Genomic DNA, 23,413 nt, shown 5'->3' with positions numbered 1-23,413 from the left:
GGAGGGGCGGGCACTGCCGTGTAAGCAAATCAAAGCTTAGACAACCTTTCTGGTGAGAGCCTGACCAGAAGCAGAGTGTACCGTCAACCTGGCCCTTAATGCCAAGGCAATATGGGCCTTCTCTCTGAAACTGATGATGTGGCCCACCAATCAGACATTTTCTTTCTTTCTTTTTTGTGATAAAGGAATTTAAAAAATTTTTTAATGTTTATTTATTTTTGAGAAAGAGAGAGAGCATCAGTGGGGAAGGGGCAGAGAGAGAGGGAGACACAGAATTGGAAACAGGCTCCAGGCTCTGAGCTGTCAGCACAGAGCCTGACATGGGAATCAAACTCACTAACCTCGAGATCATGACTTGAGCTGAAGTCGGAAGTTCAACCAACTGAGCCACCCAGGCATCCCAGGTAGTTTCTATTTGTCTCTTCCTTGTTCTTTATTCTTTATCCTGTAAAAGCCTCTTGTCTTTTGCTCCATTTTGCCTGTCCACTTAATGAAATGTTAAATAAAGTTTGTTCATATAACCTGAATTGTCTATTTTATTTTAAAGTTTATTTATTATTTCAAGGGAGAGAGAGAAAGCTTAAGCAGAGAAGGGGCAGAGAGAGGGGAAGAGAATCTTAAGCAGATTTCACGCTGTCAGCACAGAGCCCAATGTGGGGCTCCAACTCATGAACTATGAGATCATGACCTGAGCTGAAATCAAGAGTTGAACACTGAACCAACAACTTAGCCACCCAGGTGCCCCAACTTAAATTGTCTTCTTAGCCCTTTTTTTTTTTTTAATGATTTTTAATGTTTTTAAAGTAATCTCTACACCCAGCATGGGGCTTGAACTCACAACACAAGATCAAGAGTTGCACACTTCACTGACTGAGTCGGCCAGGCTCCCCTTAAATCATCTTTTTAACAGAGTACTCTGCCCTCCCTCTTTCTGCCTAAAAGCAGGTTATAAATTCCCCTCCCTGTTCCAGCTAAGGAAAGCTATCCTTACTACTTATTAAAAGATAAATCGAGGCATATTAAAAATGTTGACAGTTTAGTTGAGCAAAGCTTATTAGAATCAGGCAGTGGCCAATCAGAAGTGGTTAGTATTCTACCCACATAGCCAGAGCCAAGACTTATATTTCCTACTGGTGGGAGCAAGAATTCCTGTCCCCTTCAAGAGCCTTCTAGCTGGACTAAGTATCAAATTGGTGTGAGACAGATTAACAGGAGAAAATCAAACTTAAAAGTGTCATATACGGGAAATCCACACAGACATGAAAATTCCAAAGACGAGGTATGTTTGAGGAGGAGTAGGGTCTGGGACTTCAAAGAGAAGGAATGCAATTCACAGGGAGATGAAAAAGAGTAAATGTTTGGCAAACAAATGTTTGCCTGGCCTATAGAAGGGTCTCTCGGATAAAATTTATCTCTACTAATGACTCTTATTCCGAAAAAGACCTCCAGTTTAGATTCTTCTATGTGATTAAGGGAGGGCTAAAATTTTCTCTGAGCCCTCAGGGTCTTGACTGCCTTCAGCTCAAAATAATCCACATGCTCAAGTGCCCTATCTTGGGGTGGGCTGCCCTTGGCTGTGGCCCGTACACTAGTCACTTTCCCACCATTTATCTGCGTGAGAAACCTTAACGTTTTTCCTTTTGTGTAGTTGCTTCTCAAAGTCACCCGTTGTTAAAATGATATATGAGCCTGAAAATCCAGCCACTTCTTCGGGGTTTTCTCTTCTTCTTCCTCCTCCCCTACCTCTTCCTCTTCCTCTTCTTCTTGTCTTTTTTCTTCATGAAGACCTTATGGCACATATAAATATTAACATCAATAGAAATTGTCTGCCTTTTCTCCTGTTAATCTGTCTTTTGTTACTTTACCTTGCACATCCCCAGGTACTTAAGATGAGAAAGTAGAGGAAATGTTTTCTCAAAATAAATAAATAACGTTAAAAAAGAAGAAGAAGAAAGGGCACATGAGGGCTCAGTCGGTTAGGTGTCTTACTCTTGATTTGGGCTCAGGCCATTATCTCAAGGTAGGTGAGATTGAGCCCAGTGTTGGGTTGACAGCATGGAGCCTGCTTAAGGTTCTCTCTCCCTCTCTCTCTGCTCCTCCTCTCTCCCCTGCTTTCTCCCTATCTCTCTCTTTCAAAATAAATAAATAAACATTTAAAAAAAGAGAAAGAAGGAGAGGAAAAGTTTTCCCTCCTCTACAAGGTAAAAAGGAGAGAAAGGAGACTGAATTTTCTCAAAGTTGTCTTTAATTTTCTAACCAGATTAATTTGTTTGCTTGTCCATTTTTATATTTTGACTGAAATCTGCCAAATGAAATACATTTTTGGATCTCATATTTTTAGTCAACTAACCTGTAAAAAGCATTGTCCTTAAAGCAGTTTTTAAAAGTGTATCATGTGTTTTTATGTAATCTTTCAAATGCTGATATTAAATATATGTAAAAGTGATAGCACGGATGAGGTGATTGCCCTGAATTATAAGGTAGATTTTTCTCTCCCATAACAAAGAAAAGAGGTTTTTCTCTTTTTTTTTGAAGTACAGATAGATATAGAGGAAGAAGAGACAGTGTGTGAGAAAGAGTTTTCCTCTTCCATCAAGAATATTTTTTACACAATAATTTAACTATTAATAATATTAAATAAAGTTATTTATCATTTCATTCCTTATCCCACCTTTTCTGTGGCAAGGCATTTTCAGATTGGTATATTATAAAGGACCATTTATTTGAGTCCTGACAATAGTATTCTACTTTAGATTTTCAGACTATTTTAAAGGAATTCATGGTCTTAAGCAACATAGTATTTGAAATAGATGGACTCTGGAATCTTCCAGCACTGATCACATATTCTATCGAGTAATATGGGGAGATGGAAGTGAGATAGGTCTAAATTCTATACACCTCATCATCCTAATTATGCAACCTGGGGAGGGTAACTGGCTGTCAAGAGACCTGGGGAAGTTCATTTACACTGGCAAATTTGCTATGGTACAAGCTCTGCATCTTTGCTTTGTAGGCTCAAAACTTGAACTTTTGTCAGCACATCGAAAGTAAAGTTTTCTCTTGGCAAACTCATATTATCCAAGCTCACCGAGACTGAAATGTCATTTTATTAATTTACAATGGACAATAAAATATTCATGCGGATTGTTACGCTTGCATCAACAGGACCGGTGCATTTACTCTTTACAGACAAAACTGCCTGGGAAGCCAATTATAATTGAAAAATTGAGGGGGGGTGGTCTGTATTCAGAACAGAGAAGGCAGTTGAAGGATGTATCTTAGGGACAGACTTGTCCTGTAGCCTAGAGTGCTTTGAGACTGCCAAGGTCTCCTTTCCCCCATAGGATTGAGTGCAAAATTAGGGTGCACATCGGTTGTGTATTTTAGTTGGGGGGGGTGTGGTAGGGGTAAGAGTTGGGCGTGAGTAGGGGTTGGACAAAGGGAGGAGAAAAGTAGGGAACATTTCAAGCATATGTAATGACCAAGAGTAAGGGAAAGACCAATGAACCGGGAAGCTGCAATAGTTCAGCATGCCTGAATTGTATAGTGCAACGAAAGTAATGTCAAGAGATAAGAACTCAGGGGTAGCTACAGCAAGAGCATGTGATGGCCTTGTGAGCCACAGTAGGGCACTTAAATCTTTGTCCTCAAGATCATGGGGAACTCATAAGAAATTTTAAGCAAGGCAGTAATGATGATCAGATTTGTGCTTTAGAAAAATCACCGCAGCAGCACTGTAGAGAATGAGTTAGAAGAATGCAAGGCCAAAACCAGAGACGAGTTGGCATCTCAGGGTAGAACGGACTGACCCGAAAAATGGGAGGATGTGAGAGAGAATTTGCAGGAGTGGGGGGCGCCTGGGTGGCTCAGGGTTAAAGTGCCCGGCTCTTGATCTCGGCTCACATCATGATTTCGAGGCTCATGAGATGGAGCCCTGCGTGGGACTCTGGGCTGGAAGCCTGAAGTCTGCTTGGGATTCCCACTCTCCCTCTCTCTCTGCCTTCCCCACTCGTACCCTCAGTTTTTCTCTCAAAATAAATAAATAAACATTAAAAAAAAAGAATTTGCAAGAGGGGGTGATTAATTGAATATGGACAAAAGTAAAAAAAGAACAAAGGACAGTTTCTGCCTTGAGCATGCTGGTGCGAGCACTGACACAGGAACCCTGGAGGTCACAGGAAATTGGATGAAATTGTGAGCAGAAGAGGCAGACGGTGGGGGCACCTGGGTGGCTCATTCGGTTGAGTGTCTGACTTCAGCTCAGGTCATGATCTTGTGGTTCATGGGTTCGAGACCCTAGTCAGGCTCTATGCTTATAGCTAGCTCAGAGCCAGGAGCCTGTGTTCAGATTCTGTCTCTCTCTCTCTCTCTCTCTCTATCCCTCCCCTGCTTGCACTTTCTCTCTCTCTCTCTCTCAAAAAATAAATAAAAACATAAAAAATTTTTAAAGAAAAGAAGAGACAGACGATGAGTCAGTTTGGAGTTTAGACATTTCGAGGATTGAGGATGAGGATTCTGTAGATTGAAGAGGATTTGTCCAGTAGGCTAAATATTTAAGTTTCATATTTAGAGGAGAGAGCCAGACTGCAGATTTGAGGGTCACCAGCAAATAAACTGTGTAATGGAAATTGTGAGAACGTCTGGTGACCTACTGAGAAGATATAGGAGGTAGGTAATCATAACAATACCAGTCACTCTCTGTACCTTCTGGCAACATCCTTCCAGAGTCGAGTAGTTCTTGTACATGACTAGAAGCTTCAAGTCCAAGTTCATGACACGATTTTCCAAACAAGGCAACCTCTTGGAAGACTTATTGAGCTAACAGTCAAATAAAACAAAAACATTCCACTTGTATTTGTTAAACAGCTTTAAAGTAGCCTCAGAAGTCACACAGCAACTATTCATTTGGAGCAAATCACTAAGTCCTGCCCAACTTCAAGGGAAGAATGAGAGCCTACCTTTTGGTGGGAGTGTCAAATAATTTGCAGACAATTTTAAAATCAGTACAGTCGGAAAAAACAGAGGCCACATGTTTTGGAGGCTTTACCCAGTAAGTTTACTATGAATAAAGTGACCTGAAGTTTAAGCCTGCCTGCCTGCCTGCCTGCCTTCCTTCCTTCCTTCCTTCCTTCCTTCCTTCCCTCCTTCCTTCCTTCCTTCCTTCCTTGCTTCCTTCCCTCCCTCCCTCCCTTCTTCCTTCCCTCCTTCCTTCCTTCCCTCCTTCCTTCCCTCCTTCCTTCCCTCCTTCCTTCCCTCCTTCCTTCCTTCCTTCCCTCCTTCCTTCCCTCCTTCCTTCCTTCCTTCCCTCCTTCCCTCCTTCCCTCCTTCCTTCCTTCCTTCCTTCCTTCCTTCCTTCCTTCCTTCCCTCCTTCCCTCCTTCCCTCCTTCCTTCCTCCTATCTTACCTCCTTCCATTGGACTTTCAAAACTCATTTACAGATATTGGCTACCATCTTGTCACAATCAAAAAATTCAAAATTCAATGTACATATCTCTCATTAAAATATTTTTTTAAACAATGCAAATTTATTACCTTGTGGTTGTAGAGGCAAGGCGTCTGCAATCACCTTTACTAGACTTAAGTCAAAGGTGTCTTCGGGGATTGGTTCCCTCTGGAGACTCTAGAAGAGAATGTTTCCCGGCCTTTTCCAGCTTCTGGAGCCTGGCTGTATTCCTCGACTCATGGCCCTTTCTTCACATCATTCCAAGACAAGGAGCCTGAGGGGACTCTGGGGAAAAAGCTGTTTTATTTTTCCCTCCTTTTCCTGCTTCCTTTCTACCTAGGACTTGCACCCCTGCCTTGCACATGCCTTAATGTATGTCCTCTACCCCCCCCTTTTGTTTGATCCTTCTTATGAAGGTCAAGGAGTTAATGATTTCTTTGGAGTCTTCCAGCCCGACAGATAGAACATCTAGGGAGTGACCAGCTGAGGTCACCGTGTATGTTTTCCAAGACCCCTGACTCCAGAACATAATTGCATAAGGAGGACACCTGGGCAAGAACTTGTTTGATCAGTTCCTGGATGTCTGCGAGGACATGTACCCCAGATGGTCATCCCCAGAAAAAGCCCTACACCCCAAGCAAAGACAACACTCATTCTCCTTTCTTTTCTGAGTCTCCCAGACATTCATTCCCTCTATATTTGCTCTCTCTCTAGGTCTTCAATGAACTCTGTTCTCACTTCCTGCTGGCTCACATTTGATTTTGATCCTGCATGTAGCCAGGGACCCCCTTGGCTGGTCGTGCGGGACCCCCTCTGGGTCCTTGGCATGCTGGCATCAATTCCAACCCCTTGATTCCGTCATCACATCTTTCACTTCCTCCTCTGTCTCAATCTCTCTCTATTTTTTTACTGTGGTAAAATGTCCCTAACATAAAATTTAGCATTTTAATTATTTTTAAGTGGACCATCCAGAGGCATAAAGTGCATTCACATTATTAGATAACCATTCCCACCATCTATTTCCAGAACTTTTTAATTGAAAAGAGTTTTAAAGTGTTGACCATGATTATTATTTTGAGAGAGAGAAAAAGATAGCACAAGCAAGTGAAGTGCAGAGAGAGAGGGAGAGAGAGAATCAAACAGCACAGAGCCTGACAAGGAGCTGGATCTCACAACTGTGGGATCATGACCTGAGCTGAAAGCAAGAGTGGGATGCTTAACTGATTGTCACCCAGGCGCCCTGACCATTATTTTTATTATTGCCTTCAATGGAAAGAGCCAGGGCTTTGTAGGTATGGGTAAGTTTTCAACTTCTGATCCTCAGGAAACTCACCTACAATATTTAGAAAGAGTTGTAGGCAGCATAGCTGAGATGTCTAGAACTAGGCCAGGCTCTTTGCTTTTAATAGTTTAGATCTAGTATATATGAACATATAGAATCCAGTTTATTTTCTTTTTTTAAGGTTTAAAAAAATTTTATTTTGAGAGAGAAAGAGAGAGAGAACCGACGTGGGCTCTGTGCTGTCAGCACAGGGCCAGACACGGGGCTCAATCTCATAAAGTGTGAGATCATGATGTGAGCTGAATCGAGCTGAAATTGGATGCTTAACCAACTGAGCCATCTGGGCGCCCCCAATCCAGTTTATTTTCCAACACTTCTCCAAAGGGAAGATAGCTCGACTCCTATTAACATGAGATCTTAACCGTTGGGCTTCCCCAAGTGGAACTTGACCTGCTCACTACAGCCACAGGCTCCATTGCTCTACGGCTCCTTGTTTGGCTGGACCAGCGGGAAGCACCTGTGGGAATCCCCGAAGGCGGAAGGGAGAGAGAGGCCAGGTTCCTGTCCTGGGAACCCTTCCTTGCATGTCTAAGTGTTATCTAAATATTCTTTTACTGAAGGTCACAGCTCCTGTCCTGCCATTGCCACTCTGTCGCAGAGTCCTCCTTGAGTTCTCGCGACAGCTTCCTGCTCTTGCCCCTTTAGACACTAGTTCAACTAGATCTGTGGTAACTAACGTAGGTGTGCTTTCCCGTTTCCTGCTGGTTTTCTTAACCTCTGACCATACACATTTAAACAGTTCCCTCCTGCAAAATATTTTCTGAAGTTTTTTTTGTTTATTTATTTTTGAGAGAGAGACAGAGTGTGAGCAGGGGAGGGGTAGAGACAGGGAGACAAAGAATCTGAAGCAGGCTCCAGGCTCTGAGTGGTCAGCACAGAGCCAGACACAGGGCTTGGACTCGTGAGCTGCGAGATCATGACCTGAGCTGAAGTTGGTCACCCAACCAACTGAGCCACCCAGGCACCCCCAAAATATTTTCAATTATACTTTTCCTTCTGGGCCCCTGGTTGATTCTTTCTTTTTATTTTTTCTTTTCTTTTCTTTTTTTTTGGTAACAAACCTTACTCAGAATTCTATTGTGCAAAACAGATAAAAGTGAAGCTGCAGCAGCCAATGCAAGGGTGAGTAATGCAGGGCCTCAACTGTTTGCTTTTCCTCATCCGCTGAGGTGACCTCCGAGAGCTTAGGGTTTGGAGGGACACACTTAGAAAAACATTGGACTGAGAAAACCTAAGAAAATGCCAGCCCTGACCAATGCTTGGATGGCATCTCTCTTCCAAACTCATGAAATAAATTCACCTGACCCCCGCCTCCCCCCACACGCTTTGGAAGTGTCTGAGAACACACCCTTAGATATTGGTTCCATTTCCACATCTGCACTCTTTTCTAGTAGTGCACATGCCTTACTTATTAGATTCGGTTGACCCTTTCAGCTGGGGGGGTGCACAAGTTGGTTTCTCCGTTTGAAGGCTGATAAGAATGATGATCTGGAGGCACCTGGGTGGCTCTGTTGGTGAAACCTCTGACTCTTGATTTTGGCTCAGGTCATCCTCTCACGGTTTGTGAGTTCCAGCTCTGCGGTGTTGGGCTTTGTGCTGACAGCGTGCTTGGGCTTCGCTCTCTCCCTCTCACTCTGCCCCTCCCCTGCTCTCTCTCTCTCTCGCTCTCTCTCAAACATATATAAATATTTTTTTTAAGTGATTATTTGGATTTGGCTTAACATCAATTTCACTTTGATTTCCTAGTGACTTGTTTTCTCAAATAGGCAATGTAGAGAATATTCACAAGATAAAAAGAAATGAGTTATGCTAGCTTGCCACTTCTTGCTTCGTTCCCAAAATGTGTGGTTTTGGAAAACCCGTGCAGAATGAGAAGTCTACCAGGTCAGGAATCACAGCCATGCACTTCATAGTGGATGAAGTGTCTTTGCGCTCAGGAGTTCTGCCCTGTGATCATAGATGGGATTTTGTTGTGCCCCCTCTACATGATCTCTGTTTGTTCTGTTCTCCACAAACGTGTGGTTTAAATGCAAGAGGTCTGGCCATGGCCTATCACATATATATTAAGGCATCATTTTCATTACATCTTAAAATATAACTATGATTTTGGATCTCCCTTCAGCCTGCCTCCAGAGAAACTCAGCAGTGGCCTGATCCTTTTTTGAGGTTAATCAAGTCAACTAGACTATGGAAAAAACCAATAGAGACTTCTGGAGAATTCATGTATCTCCCCACATGTTGGAAGTCCTTGCTTTTGCCTCTCTCTTCATGCTGCCCTCAAGGGCTAAAAGAAGCACAGCTTGATGGTAGGTTTCAATTGGCTCAGGGTTGCTAATATAATTTGTTAAAAGTGAACAATTCAGTTAAGTTAAAAAAAAATCTACCTGGTGCCAAATAGCTAGCTAGTAGTCCTGTGTATATTCTTTCGAATCTCTGATCTATTTTTGTCTTACATACACAAGGCCATCACCTGCATTTTGCTTATTGTGTTGTGATTTTTCATGGATTTGCTTTGCTTCTAATTGCACATGAGTTATTTGGTTGTCACATATTAAATTAACAAGAAGAAGAAGGTTCTAATTGACAGAGGGTCAGGAATAGGTTATTTCCCAGAAATACTGGGAAATTTGCAAGTCAAGCAACATACACACACATTAAATGAAAAGAAAAAAGATGACCAGGTAGGGTCAAAAGATTATTGAATTGCTCTCAAGACTGTTGGATTTGGACCATATCTTCACAAGTAGGAAGATACTTGTAAGACGACCGTTGTAGGAATAATTATATCACCCTCCTGTGCTGCTGTAACAAAACTCTACAGAGCAAGTGTCAGAAATGTATTGCTCACAGTTCTGGAGGCTGGAAGTCTGAGATGAGGGTGTCAGCATGGTTGGCTGAGGGCCATCTTTTGGATTGCAGGCTTCTTGGATCTTCATGTGGAAGAAGGAACTAGAGACCTCTGTAGTTTCTTTTATAAGAACACTAATCTCACTTGTGACGGCTCCACCTTCGTGACCTCATTACCTCCCAAAGGCCCCACCTATTCCTGTAACCTTTGGGGTTTAGGATACAACACGTGAATTTGGGGAGGGGCACAAACATTCGAACCATAGCCCCTTTCCTTCCTTTCTTTCCTCCTTCCTTCTCTTCCGACCCTTCTTCCCCTCCCTGCCTTCCTTCATCCCTTTCTTCTCTCTTCCCTTTCTCCCTTCCTTCCTTCGGTCTTCCCTCCTTCCCATCTTTCTTCCCTTCCTTCCCTCCTTCCTCAACAAATATTTATTGAACACTGTTTCAATTATTGAGGATTCAGCAGTGAACAAGAGTCAAGGTCCTTACTCAGGGAAATTACATTCTTTGGGGAGACATACATAGACAAACAAGAAAAGTCAGAAATGATAGTTTTCTCTGTTATGCAGAGAATTAAAATGGGTGATGTGATAGACTAAAGACCATATTAGAAGAGGTGATCCTTGAAGATATCTCTGAGGAGGTGACTTTTTTTTTAAGCAAAACAAATTTTTTTTGTTAGTAGTCTCTACACCCAACATGGGGTTTGAGCTTATAACCTGAGATCAAGAATTGCCTGCTCTTCTGACTGAGCCAGCCAGGTGCTCCTGAGGAGGTGGCCTTTAAAGTGCCATATGAATGACATGAAGTTAGCCATAGGATCTCAGGGAACAACATTTCCTAAATAGGAGCAGATTGGCACAAAGGCAGGAATGACCTTTGTGCAATTGAAGAATGAAAGTTCAAAGAGTCTGGGGCTTAGTAAACCAAGGGGAGAGTGGATAAACAGATGGCAGAGAAGTGGGCAGGGCCAGATGCACAGGGTGTGTGAACCAGGAGAAAGCATTTGGATTTTATTGTGATTGTAATTGAAAGCTTCAGTGAAGGAGGACAGTGACATTATTCGACTTGTATTTTAAGAAGTTGTTCCTGGTTGCTCTGTAGTTTATGGATGATAGGGAAGCCAAAGTAAAAACAGGGGGACTGACCAGGAAGCTCTTATAGTGGCCTGGACAGGGGAGGAAGGTGCTGCGGACTAGGGCGAGAATGGAAAGAAGTGGCAGATTTAGGATTCGCTTTGGAGGTAGACCTGTGGGATTTTCTTTCAGATGGGTTGGCTGGAGGAAGGGGAAGTGGTAACATAAAGAGAGAAATCAAACTCCAAGATTTTTGGTTTGATCCACCTAAGTTCCTGGTAGAAGTATATAGAAAGACAAGAAAACTGGCAGAGGAGCACTTCGAAAATAAAAATGAAACAGTTTTGTTTGGGCCACGTTCAGCTCGAGATGCTCATTAGACACCCAAGGAGAACTAGGTAGATGGTTTGTTGCAGGGGCTGGAAACCTGGGGAGAGGTCAGTGCAGAAGATATAGACTCGGGGGTCTTGGGCAGACAGATGAAATTTAAAGCCAGGGGACTGGTTGAGACCACTTCTAGGCTCTGGGGGGCAGGTGAAAAGAGGGGCCCTAGAACAGAGAAGGGACACTCTAACATTAAGTTATGAGACGTCAAAGGAGTCTGAGAAGGAATGGTCATCAAGGAGAAAAGCCAGAAAGTGTATTGTCAAGGCAGCCAAGAGAATAGAATGATTTAAGGAGAGAGTAGTTGATTGTTCCCAATGTCAGTAAGAGTCAAAGTCAAAGCAATAAGTTGTCTGTGGATTGGGCAACAGGTAGGTCATTAGCATTAACGTGAGTAGTCTCATTGGAGTAGGTGAGAAGGAGGTTTGACTAGAGAGAGTTAAGAAGAAAATGCAAGGTAAGACAGTGAAACCGCCATAGGTGTGAAAGCCGTTGTGGACAAAGACCAGAGAAGAGAAAGAAGTTGGGGGAAGGGTAACAAGAATGCTGCCCATTCATGTTGAGTGGCTCTCTGAACTGTGTGGCTAATTGTTTTTAAGTTTACTTATTTTGAGAGAAGGGGAGTGCAGAGAGGGGCAGAGAGAGAGAATCCCAAGCAGTTTCCCAGCTGTAAGCACAGAGCCCAGAGCCTGACTTGGGGGCTAGATCTCAGGAACCGTGAGATCATGACCTGAGTCCAAATCAAGAGTTGGATGCTCAACTGAGCAGCCACCCAGATGCCCCTGAGGTCTGTGGCTATTAATGTAAAATGAGCACAATAGCCCCAGGGGTATGTGTGTTCCTCTAACGATATTCAGCTGCTCCTGTGCAGCACCCAGAAGATGGAGGGTCGGGTTTGGGTTCTGCTAGATGAAAACAAAGGAGGAAGTAGAAGGAGGTGAAGATGTTAAGCATATTCATAAGGAGGGGAGGTGGCTATGAAGTTGGATCATGGCTTTAAGTTAGGTTTTGATGGAAATGAGGATGCTAGGGAAATGGTTGATGGTAAGAGAGAGGAGCCTCTGGAGTGGAGATCTTGATGGAGTCAAAGAATTAATGGAATATTGATGTAAGAGAGCTGAATAGATAGGAATTAGTGGCCAGACAGAGTAAGCAGTTATGGGTGGGAAAATGCTAAATTAGTGAAGGGTATTCTTACATTATTATGTCTCACCCATATTTACTTTTGAGCAACTAAGTCCTCTAGTGTATTATTCCAGTCATAGCATAAGGTGCAGGGGAGCACACAAGCTTTTGAATAATGCATCTAGCTGAGCAGATGAGTCTCTTGTATTATTATTATATTAATTACATAACAATTATATTATTATTTTAATTATATATATCATTATATTAACTATATATTATAATATTATTATATTCCACAGGAGTGGCACTTGTCTGGCTCAGTCAGAATAGTGTGCAACTGTAGATCTCCGGGTTGTGATTTCAAGCCCCACGTTGGGTGTAGAGATTATTAAAAAGAAAAAAAGATCCCACAGAATTCCAGTGTAGAAGGCCTTAGCATGTGACATTAACAAGCAGCTTTAAACTGAATAAATTTTTGAAAAATAAAAAAAGAAACAAATGTCACTTTAAAAAGAAAACCTGTTTCCTTTCTCTACTTACAACCCCTCCTTTTTAAAAAAGATTTTTAAGTTTTATTTTTAAGTAATCTTGACACCCAACATGGAGCTTGAACCCACAACCCTGAGATCAAGAGTCACACGCTCTACTAACTCAGTCAGAAACCCCTACTTCTAACACTTCTAACACCCAATGTGTGGGGTTTTATTCCACACCAAGTAATTTGCCAACTCTCTGGACCCCAGCTGGGTGTCCTACAATTTAATTCAGTTCTGATACCAACTACCTGGAGCCAGGGCAGACCCTCCAGTCTCAGCGCTCAGTCCCACAAGATTGGCCCCCACTTCAGACACCAGTCACAAGTCTCAGGTTGTCGCCTTTACTTTGGACCAGTTGGCTATAAATTGGGCGTTCCCACAACACCCTCCTCAGGTTTGATACCTTGCTATAACAGCTCACAGAACTTAGGGAAACACTTTACTTACCGTTACTGGTTTATTATAAAAGACGCCACTCAGGAAGGGATTCGTAGGGCAAGATGTGGGGGAAGGGTGAGGGGTTCCCTGGTCTCTGGGCATATCATTCTTCTAGCATCTTGATGTGTTCACTGACCTGGAAGCTCTCAAACCTCAGGGCTTAGGATCTTTACAGAGGTTCTACTTCATAGCCATAGTGGATTAAATCAATGGCCGTTAGTGATTAACTCTTTCAGTCCCTCTTCCCTACGGGGGGGGGAGGGGGGGGCTGAAAAATTGCAACCTAATCATGCCGTGATCTTTCTGGACATTAGCTCCCATTAGAAAGCTATCTAGGGACCTCCAACCACCAGTCATCTCATTAGCACACAAAATGACACTCCAGAGGCACCTGGTGGCTCAGTCTGTTGAGCATCCCACTCTTGACTTCGCTCAAGTCTTGATTCCAGGGTGCTGGGACTGGGTCCTGTGTTGGGCACTGAGCTGAGCAGGTTCAGTGTTCCACCCTGATTCTCTCTCTCTCCCTCGCCCCTCTCCCCTGCTCACTCTTGCTCTCTCTTCCAAGGGTCTTAGAAGCTTTGATGTCAGGAATCAGGGTCAAAGATTAAATATTAGAACAAAAGATGCTCCTAGCATCCTGTCAGTCAGGAAACTACGTGGGTCTTAAAAGCTCTGTGTCAGGAACTTGGTACAGAGACCAAGTATATATTTATTATGCCACATAGTTTTATCACTCTATTTTGGTCAAAGTATTTCCCATGTGGTCTGAAAATAAAGCACCCTCTGTCTGGAAAGACAGAGAAGGGTGTGCTTTGCTATGTTTGTCTGGAAATATTTAGGTGCAATAATCAATAGTGATTAATAATGTATTAGTTTTTGGTATGAGTATTTTGCTGCACTGTAGACACACTAAAAAACAGAACAAGTTTGGAATAGAAACATAGTATATCATATGCTTTACACTTTAGAAAAAGCACTTGCACATTAATTCATTTGAAAATAGTATTTGCTGCCTCTTTTCAAACAATCTGGAAGTACTTTCCAAAAAGCACTCCATTCATTGCTTGGATAGACAAGGTCCTTCTTTTCCTATTTAAATGATATTACAGTTTTCTCTCTTATTCCCTGGGTAAAACTTCGGAACCTCTTAGCTTGTGAATATTAGCAGAATTGTAGGACTCTGGAGCTGTGATTTTTGAGTTTAGATAATGCCATGGAGCCTGGAAGTCAGTTTGAAGTCCACGTCCTTGGTATGGCACACTGTTTATCTGTGACCTTATTATTTTTTCTTTATGAAACAAACGCATTGTTAATTCAATTCATATACCTATTATCAGAATAGGACTTAGAATTCTTAGGAGACTGGGCCACACATGTGCTTTAGAAAGACAAAGTGTATTACGTTAGCGACATCAGTCCATTAAATATTGTTGTTATGGTCCAGAAAGGAGAACCCTAAACTTCTCTTGCCAACTCAAATTCCAGTTTCTTCCTATCCTTTATTCCGATTCTTTACTTTCTCTTTGCCTGAAATTAGAAGCAAAAAGGGAGTAGAAAAAGGAAAGCAGGGGTTGAAGAGGAGGAGGAAAGCCCAACAGGCAGGTTAATCGTGTCTGCGATTCTCTGCTTCGGCCCAGGGGCTAAGCGTTTCCCGCAGAAATGGAAGATCCAGTCCAGGCTCGGTCAAGACCAGGTTCACGCTCACAAACCTGACCAAGCAGCCTGAGGTGCGGTTGCAGGTACCCTCCCAGCAACCCCTCCCGCCGCCGAGGTCTGGGATCACCCCAGGCCGCAGGCCAGGTCTCCCCACCCGCCTCCCCAGCGGGCACGCGGTCGGGGCGCGGGCACGGCCTCTGACGAAGCGCGGGCGTGCGCTCGGCGGCCGCGGCGTCCCTTTGCCCGCCGGAAGGAGCGGCGGCGCCAGCGTCCTGCCGCCTGTCCGTCACGCAGCCGCCCACGCCACCGTCGCTTCGGATTGGTCACAGGCCCGGGCCGGGCCCCTTAAGGCCCCGCCCCCCGCGGATGGACAGGCCGGGAGGGCGTGGCGGCGGCGGGCGGGTCCGCCCAGCTGTCAGTTACAGGGGCGGCCCGGCCGGCGGGCGGGCGCTCGCTGGCTACCTCGTCTCTCGCTCGCGCGCGCTCCCTCTCGCCGCCTGTGGGGAAGTCGGGGCCGCCCGAGCGGCTGCCGCCACCGCCTCGCCCCGACCTCCTCCCCGGTCCCTTCCCGGCTCAGTCTTTCCCTCCCGCGCACCCCCGAGTAGTGAGTGGTCCCGCGTAAGGTCCGGAGAGTCACCGCGGCGGCCCGGGTGGTGTTTAAACCATGTTTAGGAGGATTTTGCAGAGGGTAAGAGAGTGAAATCGTCTTTCCGGCAGCACGTGAGCGGGAGAGCCCGAGCCCGGGGCTGCGGGCGCCGCCGCCGCCGAGCTGAGGAGCCCGGGCGGCGGCGCGGGCGCCCCTCCCCAGCGCGGGCGCCTACCTCCTGTAGGCCCCGCAGCCCGGGAGGCGGGTAGGCCTCGGCCGTCCGTCCCGGGGGCGGGCCGCGGAGGCGGGTGGGGCGGCGGCGGGCGGCAGGCCGGAGCCCGGGCCGGCGCCGAGTCCCCGGCTACCCGCGCGCCCAGGCCCCGCGCCGCGCTCCCGCGCGGGGCTGTCAGCGCGGCGGGCGGCGGGGCGGGAGGGTGTGGTGCCGGCGCGTTCCTTCCCGCTCCGGGAATGGCCGCGCAGACGGAGAGTTAGTGCGCCCAGACGGGCGGGGAGCGCCGCGTGGGAGACTGCGGGAGGCTTGCTCAGCCTCTGCATCCTCGGCGCCCCGCAACTCCGCACGCACCTGCCACCCTCGGCTGCGGCTTCTCAGCCGGACGGCGCGGCGGGCCGATGTGGTGAAACCCGGCCTAGCTCGGGCCCGATCGTGGTACCGACACTTACGGGCAAAGTCAGCCGAGAAAGAAGATCTTACTCACGGTTGGAAACTTTCTCCCTCCCGCCCCTCCTCCCCCCAGTAAAAACGCGTTTCCCCCTCCCAGCCCAGGACCCTTTTTGAGCTCTCCCAAGAATAAATTCGCAGGAAGCCTCATCCAGTGATACACACTTAGTCCTTCACTGTCTGCCACGGTCTCCCTATTGGAAATCGGGGGGTGGGGTGGGGTGGGGTGGGAAGAAAACCCATAAGATATAAAAATAAGAACATCGGAAAGCTGTGGGTGTGTTGTTTAGATATCAGTTCCTGGAATAATAGGGTATCTTTTCCTACAAGAGTTATTGTACTCAAGGTTTTGTTTTGGATAGTTTTTGTTTTTTGTTTTTTTTGGAAAGTGCTAGGGTGCAACCAGATGTAAGTGATTGAAAAGTTGGGGCCAAACTCATTAGTCTCAGTTGGTTGCTGAGGGAGTAGCCTCACTGGTTCAAAGGACGAAAGAAATTAGTGAATTTGTAGTATTCGGCCAAGGAATGTGCCAAAGACAGTTGAGTCATCCACTATATGGAAAGGGAGTGTTCTTGGCACCGGCCTGGCTTTGTGAAATGTTCAAGTCATGTGAAACTTGGTCATCCATCAGGGGCAGAAATAGTTAACTTTTGTGTCTACCGCCCTGTATTGACATTTGATGATTTTTTTTTTTTTTTTGCAGTGGGTTTATCAGAGTTTTTAAAAATCTTGATAAGCTGATGATTTTGGCAGCAGCAAGGGCATGCCCTTTACCCTCGCTGCCAGTTCCTGTGCTCAATAGTAAAGACATCTGGGCAGGATTTGCTTGTAGTACGTGGAGATTTTTCTTTTATGGGACCTGGAGGAACTGATGATCTCATGCTTCAGATTGTGTTTCTGTCACAGTTCCACATCTGAAAATGGTTTGCTTTAAATTTTATAAATAAAACAAAGTGTTTACTGACTTACACGAGCAGCTTCTGGTAGGGTTGCCTGACTGGCTCAGTCCGGGGAGCATGCGACTCTCGTGCTTGGGGTGGTGAGTTCGAGCCCCACGTTGGGTGTAGAGATTAATTAAAAAAAGATTAATACATTTTAAAAAAAGAGTAGTTTCTGCCAGTTATAGATTAGTTTTCAGCAATATGGGATATTTTCCAGTACTCTTGGTTTAATGTTGTGAAGCATTACCATTATATAAGGACTATTTTTATATAAAGACCACGTGTTGGCACGTACACATCAACTGTTACAGAAGTTTTAATTAAAATTGCAAAATTGGAATTTATTCTGATTATTATTAAGATGTGAGGTAGAGTCATCACATGACTAAGTCAGTTGAAAACTGAACTTTCTTAACCAAGGCACTATTGACATTTGTGACTGGATAATTCTTAGTTGTGGGGGGCTGTCCTTTGCATTCTGAGATGGTTAGCAGCATCCCTGGCTTCTACTCACTTCAGGCCAGTGGCACCCTTCCCTCATTCCCTTTCCCCTCTTGTGACAACCAGAAATATCACCATGCTTTCCCATTTTCCCCTATGGACAAAATCGCCCTTGATTGAGAACCACTGTGTAAAATATGTACACTCTTTTATACATATAAAATTTGAAATGATGCCCAGTTACTTTTTGTTTCTTGTGTATTTATTGAGTGTCAGTAAATGTCAGACATATGCAAGGGGCTGGGAAGCACTTAATAATGGGGGTCCGCCCTTTCAAACTCACAGCCACATTGGGGATGTAGACATTTAAAAGTAATTACAAAGTGGCCCTGAGTGCCACTCTGTGTCAGGATGTTGGGACCATCAGGAAAACCTCTGATAGGAGGTCATGTTCCCACAGTGTATACTTTATTAAGTCCACAGGTGGTATTTACCAACAAGTATAACTAGAATCTTTAAATTATGTAACATGGCAACCATTTTATTTTACCCCACCCTGATAATCTTATTTCTCAGCAGAGGTAATAAGAAATAAGATTAAGATGGAAGTTGCTAATTTAGAGATTTGTTTGAAATGGTCTCCATGCTTTAATATTGTATTCCTTTAACATTCTCTTTTTAGATGACCTTTTCATTTTAGCTGTTATTTTCTTCTGAATAGTGTCCTTTAGAAAGCATTTTTAAAGAAGAAACAGACAATGTGCTTACAATCAGTTGTAACTGAGTCACTGAACATCACCAATAAGGTCCCAGGATACTTTACAGAAAATGTTTCTGTTTTCTTCCCTGTCCCCCCCTTTTTTTTCCCCATTAGCTTACTACTGTAAGTGATCTTTCTGAGGCTTGAAAGAGTCTGAATTAGAAAAAAAAAGTTTTTTTATGGTAGCTTCAGTATGTATGTATTGACTATTTTGCTTAATGGTCCTTTGAAGAGAAGTATGGATTTACAGTGCTTGATGACCATGGGGCGCCTGGCTGGCTTAGTTGGTGGAGTGTGCGATTCTTGATCTCTGGGGTTGTAGGTTTGAGCTCCACGTTGGGTATAGAGATTACTTAAAAATAAAATCTTAAAGGGGCACCTGGGTGGCTCAGTCGGTTAAGCGTCTGACTTCGGCTCAGGTCATGATCTTGTGGTCTGTGAGTTCGAGCCCTGTGTTGGGCTCTGTGCTGACAGCTCAGAGCCTGGAGTCTGCTTCGGATTCTGTGTATACCCCTCTCTCTGCCCTTCCCCTGCTCATACTGTCTCTCAATAATAAATAACCGCTAAAAATATTTAAAAAATAAAATCTGAAAAAGAATTAAATAAAGTGCTTGATGACCAGATAGATGATCAGCATTAGTACTTTAGGCAGTATGTAAACTTCATTGCTATTTCTTTCTTAAGGAATTTATCGTGGTTTAGAGTATTAGCTTTCCTTTCACTGGTATATACCAATAACATTGCTAAAGAAAAAAGTGGACTTGGGGCGCCTGGGTGGCTGAGTCGGTTAAGTGTCCGACTTTTGCTTAGGTCATGATCTCGCGGTTCGTGGGTTCGAGCCCCGCGTTGGGCTCTGTGCTGACTGCCAGCACAGAGCCTGGAGCCTGTTTCAGAGTCTGTATCTCCCTCTCTCTCTGACCCTCCCCTGCTCACGCTGTCTCTCTCTCTCTCTCTCCTAGAAATAAATAAAAATATTAAAAAAAAGAAAAAAAGAAAAAAATGGACTTAGTTTTAATTATTCTAGAATTGTAGAAATAAGAGGCTTCTTTTATGGTCAACAGGTCTATCTGATTTTAAAAATGAGGAAGTAGAAACAGATTAAGTGATTTACCTAAGGCAACACGGTTAGTAGATGTCAAAACTGAGCCAAGAGCCAGATTTTCCCAACTCAATTCATTTCTCTTTTTCTGGCACTTTGTTGCCCTTTCCCCTACTGCTCAATTGATATGGTTAGCACTCTATTAATCACAGTGGAAGATATTGGGAAAATATGAAACATAACTTCTTCCTCAAGGATATGATTAAGTACCAAAGAAAATGACATAACGAAGGCTGTAGTGGTGCAGAAGAGGAAAGATCAGAATGATCCTGTGTGAGTGGGTAGTCTCCTCGGGGAAAATGAGCATGAGATGGGGTTTTGAAGAATGTGTGTGTTTAGGAGAGGTCTTAGGAAAGTTTCCTTTTAGGAAGGAGTTACAGTATAAGTAAGGACACAGAGATGGGAATGAGTTCATTCTTCCTTTTCTCCCTCCTTCCTTTACATATTAGTTTTCAATAAGCAGATATTTACAACACTTGCTATGTACTAGAAACTGGGGAGACAGCAGTACAGTCCTTACACTCAAGTAGCTTAAACCAAGTGACTTTTAGAGAGAGAGGATCTGTTTACAGCACAGAGAAATTGAGAGAAATTTACAAAGATGATGTGATACTCCATTGTGGAGATTCTCAATTGTCTAGCTCATCCCTGTTTAATGCAAATGTGAGTTTCATGTGTAATTTGAAGTTTCTAGTAGGCACATTTAAAGTAAGAAGAAGTAAAAAGAAATAAAAGGCGAAATTAATTTTTAAAATATATTTCTTTTGATCGTATATCTAAAATATTTAATATAAAAATTACTAATGATATATCTTACATTTTCTCTCTCTCTCTCTCTTTTAACTAGGTCTTTGAAATCTGGTGTATGTTTTGCACTAACACCATAACTCAATTTGTACTAACCATATTTCAACTATTCTATAACCCTATGTCACTAATGGCTACTGTATTGGGTGGTATAGGCCTAGCTGAATACATACTTAACTTTTAACTTTTTATTTGGATCGAGTTTCAAACTTAGAAAAAGTTGCAAGAATAAAATAATACAAGGAACAGTTAAAAAAATTTTTTAAGGTTATTTATTTATTTTGAGACAGAGGATAGGGGAGGGGCAGAGAGAGAGGGAGAGAGAGTGAATTCCAAGTAGGTTGTCAGATGTGGGGCTTGAACTCATGAACTGTGAGATCATGACCTGAGCTGAAATCAAGAGTCAGATGCTTAACCTACTGATCACCCAGGTGCCCCTGCCAGAAACATTTTTCTTACTTTCTTCTCTCTTCTCTGTGTCTTTTCTCTCTCTCTCTCTCTCTTTTGAGGACCAGTTATTTTTACCTCTGAATACTTCAGTGAAGAATAAGGATATTTGTTTACATAACCACAGTATAGTTGCCAACTTCGTAAATTTACTTTGGTTCAGTTACTGTCTATATCCAGTTTTGTCAATTGATTTGATATGTTTTTTGTAACATTTTGCCCTCACCAGTTTAGGGTCCAGTTAGGATTAGGTATTTGGCTGTCATATTGCTACAGTTTCTTTTTATCTGGAACATTTCCACACTATTTGTATTTATGCAGAGTACAGGTCCCCTCCTGCTTTTTCCCCCTACACTGTTCTTCATGTTATGTTTATGTGATATTTTCTTGTGATTAGATTGAGATGATGCATTCTTGGCCAGAACGTTGCCTAGAAGATGTTGCCTCACATCTAGAGGCCCAGGGTATCTTTCTGTCCTTCATAGGTGCTGTGAGATTTGATTACCTTGTCAAAGGTCAATGTGTAGCCCGTTTTGGATTGTATAATACTATTTTTTCTTCTTTTGCAGTAAATAGGCATCTCCGTATAAGACTATGCAAATACCTTGCACCTTATCAAAAATTTCCCTTAAATTTAGTGTCCATTGTTCATTCTTCGTTGTTCATTGCCTGTCTAGCCTTCACCATAATGACTGCCAAAATGATGATTTTCCCACTCTGACATTTCCTTCTCCTTCACCATTTGGTCATTGGCTTTCCTGTTCCTCCTTCCCTCTCTCCCTCTCTCTCTATTTCCTCCCTGTCAGTTTCCTTTTTTTTTTTTTTTTTTTTTTTTNTTTTCTTTTTTTTTTTTTTTTTTTTTTTTACTAATTTCAGTTTTTAAAAATGGTTTATAAGTGATGAGTTATTTTAATTATTTTGGTGCTGTTACTGTGTCAGATTTGAACACTGGGAGCCCTGTTAGGGCGGCCCCTGTGTCCTTAACAGTTTCCAATAATTTTTTTTAAAGCTCTTTCTTACTTTCTGGTATAACAGTGTGTTCTAGCTCATCCATTACTCTTTCCTAAACCTGAAATTAGCCATTTCTCTGAGGAGCCCCATTTCTTTTAGTAGGGATTGTTATTAGAGACCCAGATCTGGGGTAGCTTTCCTTCTTGTTTATTTCAGCAGACATATTTGACATTCTGAACTTTATTCTGTGGGCATTATGAAATCAATAAGATTTTATTAAGCCAGGGAGGTACCTGGCTGGCTCAGTTGGAAGAGCATGTAATACTTGAACTCAGGGTTGTGACTTTGAGCCTATGTTGGGTGTAGAGATTACTTAAAAATAAAATCTTAAAAAAAAAAGGTTTTATTAAGCAGTAAAAAATAATTGGTATGCAGAAGAGGCAAAATTTTCCTCTACCTTCTTTGGGTGTCTGGCTGGGCCTAAGAATTTAACTGACATAAGACAGATTAACAGGAGAAAACCATGCAAGTTTTATTAAATTTTTACATGTATGTGAGAGGATTCACAAGAGTATGAGGACGCAAAGAAGTGACCAGAACAGGCATTTATACCTTTTAGACGAAGAAACAGTACATTCGCGAAGAACTGACAAGACAGAGGGGTTTGGGTTAGGGGTAGTAAATGGTGAAGAAGTAGCCAAGAAGATAAGGGTTAGTTTAACAAGGTTTGTTTATGCAGATTTCTCAGCCCCAAATTCTCTGTGTCTCCTGATGAGAATATCTTTTTTCCTCCTACTACAGCGAGGATGCCTTTCAGATGAGAGTTTTATCTCTTGCTTTCAAGAGGAAAAAAGAGGGCCAGAGTGTTCTTACACCTGCTGTGTTAGTGCCTTTAATTAAAGATAACCACTCTGCTAAAGTGGCAGATTTTGGAAGGACATTCTGGCTTTCTTCAGGCACAAAGTTGGAGTTAAAAAGTTGTTGAACGAATATTGAAAGGAATGTTTTAGGGAAAATTAATTTGTCAGTGTTGCATGTGATGTATTAAAACTACAAGAGAGTATAGGTAGAGATGAGATATGAGAGATTTTGATATTTTAGGCACTAAGAAATTATAATTTGCATTAGAATGACGACAGTGCATGCATAGGGAAGACCTTCGGAACATACCTCTTCCTCACATGTCTAGTATGGGGCCACTGTGTGCTGTGGAGTAAAAGAGTACACTGATGAGTAAAAGAGACATGAACCGCTGTGGAGCTTGGTGTAAGAGGAACTGTCCAAAAATCCTATAGCTGTATGGCCATGTGGGGGGCGTCTTAGGAAGGAAAAGCACAGGGAGCCCCAAGAGCATCCAGCAAGAGGGACCTGATCTCAACTGAGATGTTAGGGAAGCCTTCCTAGATTGGTTACACATTTCAGTTTGATGCAGTTACTACTAATTTATTAAACAAATTTTAAAAAGTGGGATTATAGTCTCTCTGTGTCAATTTATTTTTAGTGAGTTAAGAATAGAGATTGAGATATAAAAGATAGAAAAGAACCAGGCCTCGAACAAAGTTTTCTCTTCTTATACTGATGGTCTTTTGCTTGCGCTAAAGAGACAGTGTAATTAGTGGTTAATAGTCTGAACTCTGGAGCCAGACGGTCTAGGGTGATATTTGTTTCCCATTTACTAGCCGAGTGGCTTTGGGCAAGTTACTTGATTCCTCTGTCTCCTTAATATTATTATTATTATTATTATTATTATTATTATTAAGCCTCCAACTCTCGGTTTCGACTCAGGTCATGATCTCACAGTTTGTGAGTTCAAACCCCACATTAGGCTCTGGGCTGACATTGCAGCGCCTGC

At 43.2% G+C, this 23,413-nt stretch overlaps 1 protein-coding gene across 1 annotated transcript in view; it reads left to right on the top strand.

Annotated features, from left to right (window-relative positions):
* The first annotated feature begins 15,318 nt into the window (after positions 1 to 15,318).
* Positions 15,319 to 23,413, top strand: part of EEA1 (early endosome antigen 1) — a 120,164-nt gene continuing 112,069 nt past the window's right edge. The window contains exon 1 of the mRNA XM_039236606.1: positions 15,319 to 15,538. Within this exon, the coding sequence (XP_039092537.1) occupies positions 15,515 to 15,538 (24 nt within the window). The 5' untranslated portion in view covers positions 15,319 to 15,514. The remainder of the gene's footprint in view (positions 15,539 to 23,413) is intronic.

The sequence above is a fragment of the Hyaena hyaena genome, unplaced genomic scaffold (assembly GCF_003009895.1).
Source record: "Hyaena hyaena isolate Hyena2069 unplaced genomic scaffold, ASM300989v1 scaffold_113, whole genome shotgun sequence".
In the NCBI taxonomy this organism is placed as follows: domain Eukaryota; kingdom Metazoa; phylum Chordata; class Mammalia; order Carnivora; family Hyaenidae; genus Hyaena; species Hyaena hyaena.
The sequence above is the reverse complement of the archived record's forward strand: the minus strand, read 5'-3'. Positions and strand labels throughout refer to the sequence as shown.